Raw genomic sequence first — 9,969 nt, forward strand, 5'->3', positions numbered from 1 at the left:
TGATCTGCCACCTCTAAAACCACCTCTTCCCCGAAATCTTCCTCTAAAATTCTGACCTCTACCTTGAAATTGTTGTTGCTGCTGTTGAAAATTAGGTTGATACATTTGATAGCTAGGTTGCTGACTTTGTGACCTTAAATCTACATTTTGTGCTAAATTTACTTGCATTGTCCCTAAAACAGTCCTTTTAAAACGCTCTACTAATTCTTCATGACCCACTAGTAGCGATTCTACTTCACTCATTTATTTCATCAGCTCTAGCATTAATCATGGTTATAAAAGCACTATAATCCTCATTCAAACCTTGAGTCACAGCTTCTACAAATTCCTCACTTGAAAGAGGTGCACCTAGGGCAAAGAGAGCATTTGTTACCTTCTTAAGCTTAGACATGTACTCCGTTACAGAACCTTATAGCTTGATGCCTTTGATCTGTGTTTTGAGTTGCTTCACCTTTGATTTCAGCCGTTTTGCAAAATATTCCTCCAATTTGTACCAGATCTCACACGCAAATTCACAGTTCGCTACCTGACTTGTGAAACTCGGATCTATTGAAGCAAACAGCCACGACACCAAGAATTGATCGTTCTACTCCCAATCGAGGAACTCCTGAGTCTCAATCTCTAATTGGCGATCTCCGTCAATCCTAAATCGCTTCGGTATCTTCATCGAATTGAGGTGTTCCTTGAGTCTGTTGGATTTGATGAACGCTAGCGCTTGCCGTCTCCAAAGTACGAAATTATCTTCATCCAGCATGAATGACACTGTGTTTATTGCTCGCACACTTGAGGTTGCGGCAGCTTAAGGGTCACTGGAATAGCCATGAATTAGAACCTAAAAGCTCTGATACCATGTGAGGTATCAGTAGTTCTTATAGTAACTACTAACAACCACTAACTGTTCTCATAACTGGCTAACTAACCTGCCAGCTCAGCTTACTGGCTCAATTGCTATTTATCCCTAACACTCAGATGCCAAGTTTCAACATCTTACTGGCTCAGATGCCAAGTTTCAACATCTTTTTAAACCGTCAAAGTTTTTGTTGTTTTAGTGTCAATGATTTACAGTGCTGTCAGGTTAACTTGAATCATCCGAGTAGATTTGACTTTATAATTGAAACTTCAAAGGATACGGAATAGTCAGGAAGAATGAGGAAAATAGAATGAACGGATATGGCAAAATAAATGCTGTTATGAGAACATTATTGTATGAAAAAGCCAGTGCTGATGACATTAGAAAACCAGCACAATATATTCGCAAAAATAAAAATATAATTGATCAGCAATAAATAGATACTCTGATTTACAATTATAGACACAATCGAATACCCAGGCGGAAAAAAATTGGGTATCTAGCCTCCAATTGTGTATATATCTATATTCTATATCTCTGACTAACATTGTGGAACCAAAAATTTGGTGATAATGAAAATTTGGCATCAGCTCCTTAAAAGAAGAACAACACACTTTTAATGAAACACCAACTACCTCAGGAACTTGACGTGTCTTCATCACTGTCTCCACTATCATCACTGCAAAGTATGACAAATTTATCAATGATATCTTGTGATAGATTTGTATTGTAAGCAGAAGCATACTCCTTATAATTTTGTCATTCAAAACCTTGAGAAACTTATGAAAGATCAAGAACAGATTAATACCACGTGATACCGTGACTTTAAAGTTTAACCATTGAATATATCCATATTGTAAAAGAATAAAGCAAAAACGGTAAAAAAAAAAAACGCATGTCAAATTATCTAAGTACCTATATTCAGGAAGCTTTGATAATCGTCTAGCATCCAAGCCAGTGATAAACTTCTGTACTGCTTGGACATTTTCTGGACCTGGAAGACCAACATCCAACAGTAAAGCGCACATCCATTAAACAGTATATAGTTAAGATAATAATGAGATTGTAACTTGTAATGTAGGGATTGTTATATTAATTATTGCTTTATTTTTCCTAGGAACATTGCAGTCATATTTTTCAGGTTTCAACTGTTTTGAAACATATCAAAGCACAAGTTAGGGATAAAGCAGATATACTCAGCATGTAACCAACACAATCTTAAGGTGTAAAGTACCCTTTGTCAGTTGAAAAGCATGTAGAATGCATCGTTCGGCGGCGAGTCTCACAGGAGTATTTGCATCCTTTAAACTGTCCGCTAGGGCAGGACCAATGATGGATCCGTGTGACAAAATGGCTGAAGGATTCGCCTGCATTGATTCACATATTAAGGCAGTATAATTCAGTACATCTTTATTCAAGGAGGAATTTGTGTCAAGGCAAGATAGTCTGAGGGTATACTTTGGCAACAGCCTTTATAGCAGACAAGGCTCTTCTTCTAACTTCACTAGAGTCATCATGTGTAGACGAAGCAAGCATTGAAAGAACATCTTTGTACAATAGTGTGTCAGAAGGATCCATCTGTGCTTTATAAAGAAGCAGCCTCCCCAATGCCTTGGTTGAAGTTTCCCGGAGAGGGAACTGTTTTACAGAATAATGAATAAAATTAGAAACAACCAAATATGTATATATATAAATCGATCGTTAAGGATTGACACCTTCTCATCCTTCAATGAGTCTCGAAGACGATCTACAATAGCTGGGAACAAGGGTGATGAACAAATTGCAGATGGACTGTGTTGGAACAAGGAAGAGATTGTGAGCAAAGAGCCATGTCGAGGAGCCCAGCTTGGCGAATTAGCTAGACTGGCAAGTTCCTGAACCAACTCAGTCAGCTGAACATCTTCAAGGTACTGTCGGTTATTGTTAGAAGACTGTTAGACAAACATAATTAAGGTATATTCCAAAAATGAAAGAATCATCCATGATAAATCTGGCTTACAACCTTGATGATAATGCGTATATACTATATAGTCATTCATAGAGGAAAAGAAGACTGAAGAAAAATTACATATTGTATGTAAATAGAGTTCCTTTCACTGGCTTACAAACCTGTGTCAAGACACCCAAAATGTTTGCAGCATATGCTCGAACTTTGTCATCATCATGATGTATTAAATCCTTCAGAACAGTGTAAACACGATTCCTGACAGCAGAACTCACGTTCTTACCAGCATGCTTCAAGACACCTTTCAAAGCACTCAGAATAGCTTCACGAACACCACCATCTGATCCCTAAGAATCCAAATGCAACAGTTTTGTATTCAATAAGTAAGTAATAATGTTTAAGATTCCTACAGTTGCATCAGATAAAACAAAAAATAAAATAAAATAAAATGATAACAAACTACCTGCAGATTGGATAACAAATCGCCAACTAAAGGATCAACCCTGGTACTGAGGCCACTAAGTTTCCCAAGTGCTAAGGCAGCACTAGAACGAACAGTTCTGCAATCAAATATAACCTAATAAGCAAGAATAGAACAAAGAAGGTGATTGCAACACCACCACTATCAGAATACCCAAGTTGACTTTGCAGAGTATAAGGTAAGAATCTAAGTTGAATGGCATAAGTTGCCATTTAAATTAACATTTATGCACCAACAGAAGCAAGACAATTAGTGACTCGCCAGCAGAGGAAGGGAAAAAATTTATCATACTCACCTTGTACTGTCCTGTAGACATTTGACAAATGTCGTTTGCAACTGAGGAAGAAAAGGCTTCAGGGAGATGCCACCCTTCCTTATCATGATGGTTAGAGTAGACAAAATAGCACTCTTCACCTGCCATGGGAACCGATCACCTATTATGCGGATAAGAGGCCTGTGACAAATTATTGGTATAGTCAGTGTGATAATAAGATTTATAGTGCTCCATAGAACAATAAATGATAAAATATGGTATGGTATTTGGACATGAAGCATGGAAAATCACATGCTCAAACTATATTCTGGTGAAATCAGATATGGTTATAGTGAGTATGAATATAGCAAGACTGAAGATCCGACCAGTTAGTCAAAAGGATAACAACATGCAGAAAATTAAATACACAGAAAGGACACTTTTAGGAAAAAGACTCATTTTTAAACATCAGGAAACATAAAACAAATGGACTGCAACCATATTGTCTCCCTGAGCACTTCTCATGGATATTTTACTTAACATGGAAAATATCACAGTCAGTCATTTTTTGTGGCAAGATATGAATATGATTAGGTGGCATTTTAGGATACAACACATTACCACAGAAGTAAATTAATAATGACATCATCAAAAGTTTGATGGTCTAAAGTATCAATTTAGAAGTTTCATCTACACAAACAAACTTCTCAAATAAATACCCTGTTATTGGGATGACAAAGTCTTTGAGTGATTGTTCGCTGGTAACCTCTATCAGTTCACCAAGACCCAATGCTGCTTGCTCCCTCAGTTCAGCAGAACCGCTTATGAGACCCTGGGATCACAATGTATAAGTTTGATTAGTTCTGTGGGTAAATCATCCCAATTGTATGTGCATAATAGATATTATGCCAGAAATCTTGTATATTGAGAGGATATTATTCAACCATGTAGCATAGTTGAACTATTCTTCAAAATGTGAGAATCAATAATGACGGCAAAAGAAGAATAGTGCATGAAACCTTTTTGGGGGGTAAAATAGGATCTCAACACACTCAGTGTGGAGGAAAGTATAGGCAGACAAGGATCAAAACAGAAAAGAAACATGCAATACAACCAAAACTCAAGTTATCCTAATCAAACACCAGAGAAATATCCACTGATAAACAAGAATGCAAAACAACTGTTCCAAATTGAACTCATGAAGTTTTATACACAATAGTTGATATTGATGATATAAAGGTGTGGATATGAATGTGGTAAGTATCCACCTGGAATGAAAAACATTCTAAACTTGGAAAAAAAATTGACGTGACGAAAAGAATAATACTTGGAGAAAAATTGGCAATATAGGCTGAAGTGCTTTAGGAAGACAAAATCCAGGTATGAGAATTGGTCCACCCTGCAAAGAAATTACACAACCATTCAAAATATTAACTAATTTGCCACCAATAACCTAAAAACACACAATCTGAAACTTAAAGTCTATTTAGGATTGGTAACAGTTTCCAAGTTAAACCATCACCTTCTTCTTTCTGCGCTCCTTATCTCGGGATGTTGATACTGCATCACGAACTAGTTTTATGTATGAAGGAAGTACCTCCTTGGGTACGGAAGCAATAACCCGTGACAAAGCTTCCCAAGCAACCTAATGAAAACCAAATAATAAGCAACATGCTATAAAAGAATCTAACATCAGCTAATCATGCAACTTACAGTAACTGTAGATGAATCAGGATCGCTCAGTAAAATGATTAGGGTAGATATCATGTTTGGAGCTTCATCATCCAGATATAACTTGCTGTTTTTGAATAAATATCCTATAAGATATGCAGATGATCTTCTGACAGCAGCCTGGAGGAGAATATTGTCAACAACAAAAAATAGTCTATAGAGAGAGCCATTCTATCAGTAATTAAAAGAAAAGTACCTGACTGTCATTAACACCTTTCACAAGCTCTGATATGAGTGACTCCACACCTTCCTCATCAATGACCAGAACCACTGTTTCAGCTGCCTCCTTAGCTGAAGCTTGAACCTCCTAGAATATAACATAAATCAAATCAGATTAGGCATTGAATCAGTTGAAATACATCCACAATCAACAGGAACAAACTCATAATTCTTGAAAAAGAGCATGTACGAAGATGGAATGTCTGATTAAGAATTTCAAAATATGCAATTTTGGTCTACCTTGTCTTCATCACCCATTGCTGATAACAAAGGAGGAAGCACAGTACCAAGATGAAAGTTAAGGCCAGAACCAGCAACCTCTGCTAAAGCCCCTAATGCATGTGCATGGAAGGCACTGTACGATATAAAAACGTTTTCATTAGAGACTGGAAATACACTAAAGCACATAAAACCATTATACAAAAACAAAAAGACACTTAAAGACACTTACGACAATGGAAGATGAACCAGTTTAGGCAAGATGTGTGGCAATACTGCACTTGTTCTGACACTACAAACAAATAAATAAATAAGATGAAACAAATAGTAAGATAACAAGAAATTATTATAAACAATAACATCAATACACACAATCTCCATGGCAATGATGGCAACAAACAAGTTACCTTAGAATTTGTTTAAGGCCATCAAGTGCAGTATCGGAAGTTTCATCGTCCTCCAGTGCATGTAGAAGAGTGGGAACAATTTCATCAATAGCTTGCATTCCAGCACTCTACATTGCAAGATTGGGATGGAAAGGTGTTGTAAAAGGTCTAGTATTATCTAAGACACCACAAACTAAAACATCATAATGAAAGAACAAGTAGACAATAAAGAGTGCTACCTTATAGAGAGTGCTGAATGCCAAGCCAGCTGATTCACGAACCTCAGGCACACTGTAAATACATTGATCTAATTTATCAGAAAATGCAATGTAAAAATTTCCCAGAAAAAAGGCTTAAATACACAAACCTATCACAAAGCGCATTCCGAATAGTGGGAATGAGATCATTCATGAAACTCAACAACTGACTCTTGCCCGCGCTTGCCATAACTTCACTCAGACCAACACATACACCCTTTTCATGCAACATAAACCATAATTCAATCAAATTACAAGATATGAGCTATCAGCGCATAGATACACCCATTACAAAACAGAAAATTTCAGCAGAGACAACAATTCTAACCTGTCTTCTGCTGCTGTCAGGGTCACTCAGGCCCTGGGATAAGATTGGGATTATCAAGGGGAGCACACGTTCACCAAGTTTCCTGACTAGCTCACCCAATGATCGTCCGGCAACCTGCATGAGAATGAGCAAAGGTAAGACAAAAACTCCACAATTTGTGGCAGAAAATCAGTTAAAATGGATATAACTGCACACCTGCCGTCTTTCAGAGGATGACGATGCAAGGGATGAAATTAAAGTATCCATCAGAATAGGCATAATTTCCCTAAGAGTCTTAGGAGTATTTGCTACAATAGTCTTCCACACGTGCAAAGCAGCCTGACCAAAGATACATATGGCTTTTAGAACATGGCAAATTCCTCGATAAAAGTGAGCAAAGAAGGAGAAAAGAAGAGGGAAGTATAGATGTCCATTCATTACCTGACGTACTGACAGACTAACATCAGCTCGAACCATATATAATGCAGCAAGTACTTCGTTACGCTTATCAAGCCCCAGAACCTCAATAATAGCACGTCCATGAGCCTCAGTACTAGAACCTTCATCATCACTGCCCCCCTCAAGCAGAGCTTTACCAGATGTTCCAGCAACCTGAAAGGAATAATATGGCTCATAAATCCAATCAAACTCTGGTGCTTGTTAAAACTTGAAAGGTTAGCAAAACATACCTTGAATAATAGATCACCCAGCAGCTCAACTGAGCTCTGTCGAATCCGCCAATTATCATTAAAAATTCCATCCTCTACTGCTGGAAGGAGAAGAGGTAGAGATCTGCAAAATAAAAAAAGAAACCAAAACTTAGTAACAGGCAACCCAACTTTGGCATTCACAATTAATATAATTCAGACATCAATAAGAATTCCAATTCTTACACAAACAATATCCACATATGCATATTGCAAAAGGCAAGATAAACAAAAAATTCTTGTATATGTGATTTTGTAAAATCAAAGAAAGAACATACGATGCAGCATAATGCTCAACAAGGACATGGCCAGCGCCTAGTGCAGCATCACGTACAGATTCATTCTCATCAGCAAGACCTACAAAATATTAAAGGAAAAAATAAAAAATAATTTACTTTACTTGTAACAGCAAAAAATAACACATAACGAAGACAAAGAAAGTACCATACCGTCTAGGATAGCAGGCAGCACCTGTGGAAGATAATTCTGGAACTGGACTCCTAATGACCGTGGCAAGTACTGCAACAAAGTTGTTTGGAAGGGTATTTAATCAGAGTTCAAGAAGATAATAACACTAAATTGTATTAAAAATAGCACTTCACCACTTTACCTTGAACAATGTCAAATATCCATCTCGTACTGATGCTTTTTGGTGGGAGCAATTTCGAATAATATCAGGAAGTACATGCTCAAAGTACTGGATGCCAAGTGCAGCTAAGACCTAAAATTCAACCAGTTTGGATGGCAGGTGTGAAGAAGGGGTTTCCAAAAAAAAAAGACAAAACTCCTTCCATTACAGGAAAAGAGCAGGCAAAACATCTTAAAGAACAATGCTTGTTTTCGAAGCCTTTGGGTGGGGGGAATAGAAGGCCACAAGGACTACAAGAAATTCTGGGTTTTTGACTGTAAAACCTGAAAAAAGGAAAAAGAATCTAACCTCACTCAACCCTTGAGCTGCTCCAGATCGCTCAACATTACTGTTATCAGATTTTAGTGTTTCAAACAACCATGGGACAAGATCAGGGAAATTTTCTTCGCCCATTCCTCCTATAAGGGATCCAATGGCTCTTGCAGCAACTGATCGAACTTCAGGGATAGGATCCACAAGAACCTGCTCTCATGATACATATATCAACTAATTAGGAGCCAAGGACAACACAAGCAGTGTAAAAGCTATTGAAAAAACAGGTACCTTCTTTACTTCAGGAAGCAACAATCCTATATATGGAATCATATCCTTTGGTTCTGTAACCAAGGAACACATGTTTCCAACTATTTGTGCTGCCCTCTTCTTAGTGTCAGCACTCCTTTCCCGAAGTCCTCTATGTACTATTGGCACCAATAATGCAAGTGAGGGGGCATCAATGGAATTGACGAAGGTCGTCTGCAACAGTCAATAAGATTTCAGGAAACAAAACAAAATAATAAACAAAATCTGTAAGACACATGCAATAAACCTTACTTGAAGAAGAATATCAAGGGAATATTTTGTATGCTCATTAGGATCACTGAGTCCCTTGAGTAAAGTAGGGACCAGAGCAGATATTTCAGGATTCTTTATCACGCTCCCAACCTTTAAAAGAAAATAAAAATAACATAAAAAAGAAAAAAAAAAAAAAGCATCAAACAGTATGACAGTTCACAATCAAAGCTAACCTGTTGAAGGGCCATTTGCCCAGCTGACTGGACTTTAGGATGGGTATCAGTTAAAACCTAGAAATGATAGAACGGTTATGGTAATACAATCAATAGAATAGAAGAAATGAAAAATTACCAGTTTCAATGTAATGTAAGCATCATCTTATACCTCAGTCAATTTGGGCACAATCTTAGGGAGGCACTGAGACAACTGTCGAGGAGCACAATAAGCCATAGCACCCAGAAGTTGCACACTACTTTGTTTTGTCCTCCAAGCTTTATCTTCAAGACCCTGATCAAATAATCAGTTACACAATAATTCACAACATACAAGCAAGGTAACTGCATAAATATATGCATGTGTGCATGTGTGCACGTGTAACAAACAAGGATATTTATAGAAAGCACACACTGTTTCTCGATGCAATAACAAATAAGTTGGCTATATTTTTTGTCACCTTCAAAAGAGACGGAAGGACAAGCTTCACTCCTTGGGCACTAAGCTGTGACATCATTGCACGAGCAGCGCATTCAGCTGCGTCACGAACTGCAACAACTTGATCAGAGAATGAAACCAAGAGCAATGGTAACATCTGAATCACATACCTGAACACAATTATGATGAAGGGAATAAAATAACCCACTCCCAAAATAAAACAAAAACTACATGAACAATCAGTAACATTTGGGAGAAATACTCATTGAACATACGGTTCAAATAGTCTTCCAAGTGTTTCACAAAGGCATTCAAATCCGAGTAAAGCTCCTTCACGAGATTTTGCAGAGTTCCTGCAGTTAGTTAAGAAAAGAAATCAACATAAACTTAAGATACATATGTTTCCCTTGAATTTGACAGCCTGGAGTCTGAAAACAAAAAATGGCATAAAACCCAATACTTTTCAGGGAATTCTGTAAGCTGACGAAATTAGAAAATAGTCAGCATCTGAAGGAGTAAAAAAAATTAGAAGAGAAGAGA

At 37.4% G+C, this 9,969-nt stretch overlaps 1 protein-coding gene across 1 annotated transcript in view; it reads right to left on the bottom strand.

The window, feature by feature from the left end:
• LOC107646418 (protein ILITYHIA) overlaps nt 1,150-9,969 on the bottom strand; it is a 19,979-nt gene continuing 11,159 nt past the window's right edge. The window contains exons 29-60 of the mRNA XM_021105449.1: nt 9,705-9,782; nt 9,452-9,599; nt 9,163-9,285; nt 9,012-9,068; nt 8,818-8,928; nt 8,548-8,739; nt 8,293-8,466; nt 7,966-8,076; nt 7,805-7,874; nt 7,634-7,712; nt 7,338-7,440; nt 7,090-7,260; nt 6,865-6,987; nt 6,670-6,783; nt 6,452-6,558; nt 6,324-6,375; nt 6,106-6,212; nt 5,931-5,990; nt 5,720-5,834; nt 5,457-5,567; nt 5,243-5,380; nt 5,052-5,174; nt 4,857-4,928; nt 4,249-4,361; nt 3,572-3,730; nt 3,259-3,355; nt 2,960-3,142; nt 2,566-2,760; nt 2,309-2,488; nt 2,085-2,217; nt 1,766-1,844; nt 1,150-1,529 (exon numbers count right to left, since the gene is read on the bottom strand). Of these exons, the coding sequence (XP_020961108.1) occupies nt 1,487-1,529; nt 1,766-1,844; nt 2,085-2,217; nt 2,309-2,488; nt 2,566-2,760; nt 2,960-3,142; nt 3,259-3,355; nt 3,572-3,730; nt 4,249-4,361; nt 4,857-4,928; nt 5,052-5,174; nt 5,243-5,380; nt 5,457-5,567; nt 5,720-5,834; nt 5,931-5,990; nt 6,106-6,212; nt 6,324-6,375; nt 6,452-6,558; nt 6,670-6,783; nt 6,865-6,987; nt 7,090-7,260; nt 7,338-7,440; nt 7,634-7,712; nt 7,805-7,874; nt 7,966-8,076; nt 8,293-8,466; nt 8,548-8,739; nt 8,818-8,928; nt 9,012-9,068; nt 9,163-9,285; nt 9,452-9,599; nt 9,705-9,782 (3,721 nt within the window). The 3' untranslated portion in view covers nt 1,150-1,486. The remainder of the gene's footprint in view (nt 1,530-1,765; nt 1,845-2,084; nt 2,218-2,308; nt 2,489-2,565; nt 2,761-2,959; nt 3,143-3,258; nt 3,356-3,571; nt 3,731-4,248; nt 4,362-4,856; nt 4,929-5,051; nt 5,175-5,242; nt 5,381-5,456; nt 5,568-5,719; nt 5,835-5,930; nt 5,991-6,105; nt 6,213-6,323; nt 6,376-6,451; nt 6,559-6,669; nt 6,784-6,864; nt 6,988-7,089; nt 7,261-7,337; nt 7,441-7,633; nt 7,713-7,804; nt 7,875-7,965; nt 8,077-8,292; nt 8,467-8,547; nt 8,740-8,817; nt 8,929-9,011; nt 9,069-9,162; nt 9,286-9,451; nt 9,600-9,704; nt 9,783-9,969) is intronic.

This window comes from Arachis ipaensis, chromosome B06 (genome assembly GCF_000816755.2).
Source record: "Arachis ipaensis cultivar K30076 chromosome B06, Araip1.1, whole genome shotgun sequence".
Classification (NCBI taxonomy): Eukaryota; Viridiplantae; Streptophyta; class Magnoliopsida; order Fabales; family Fabaceae; genus Arachis; species Arachis ipaensis.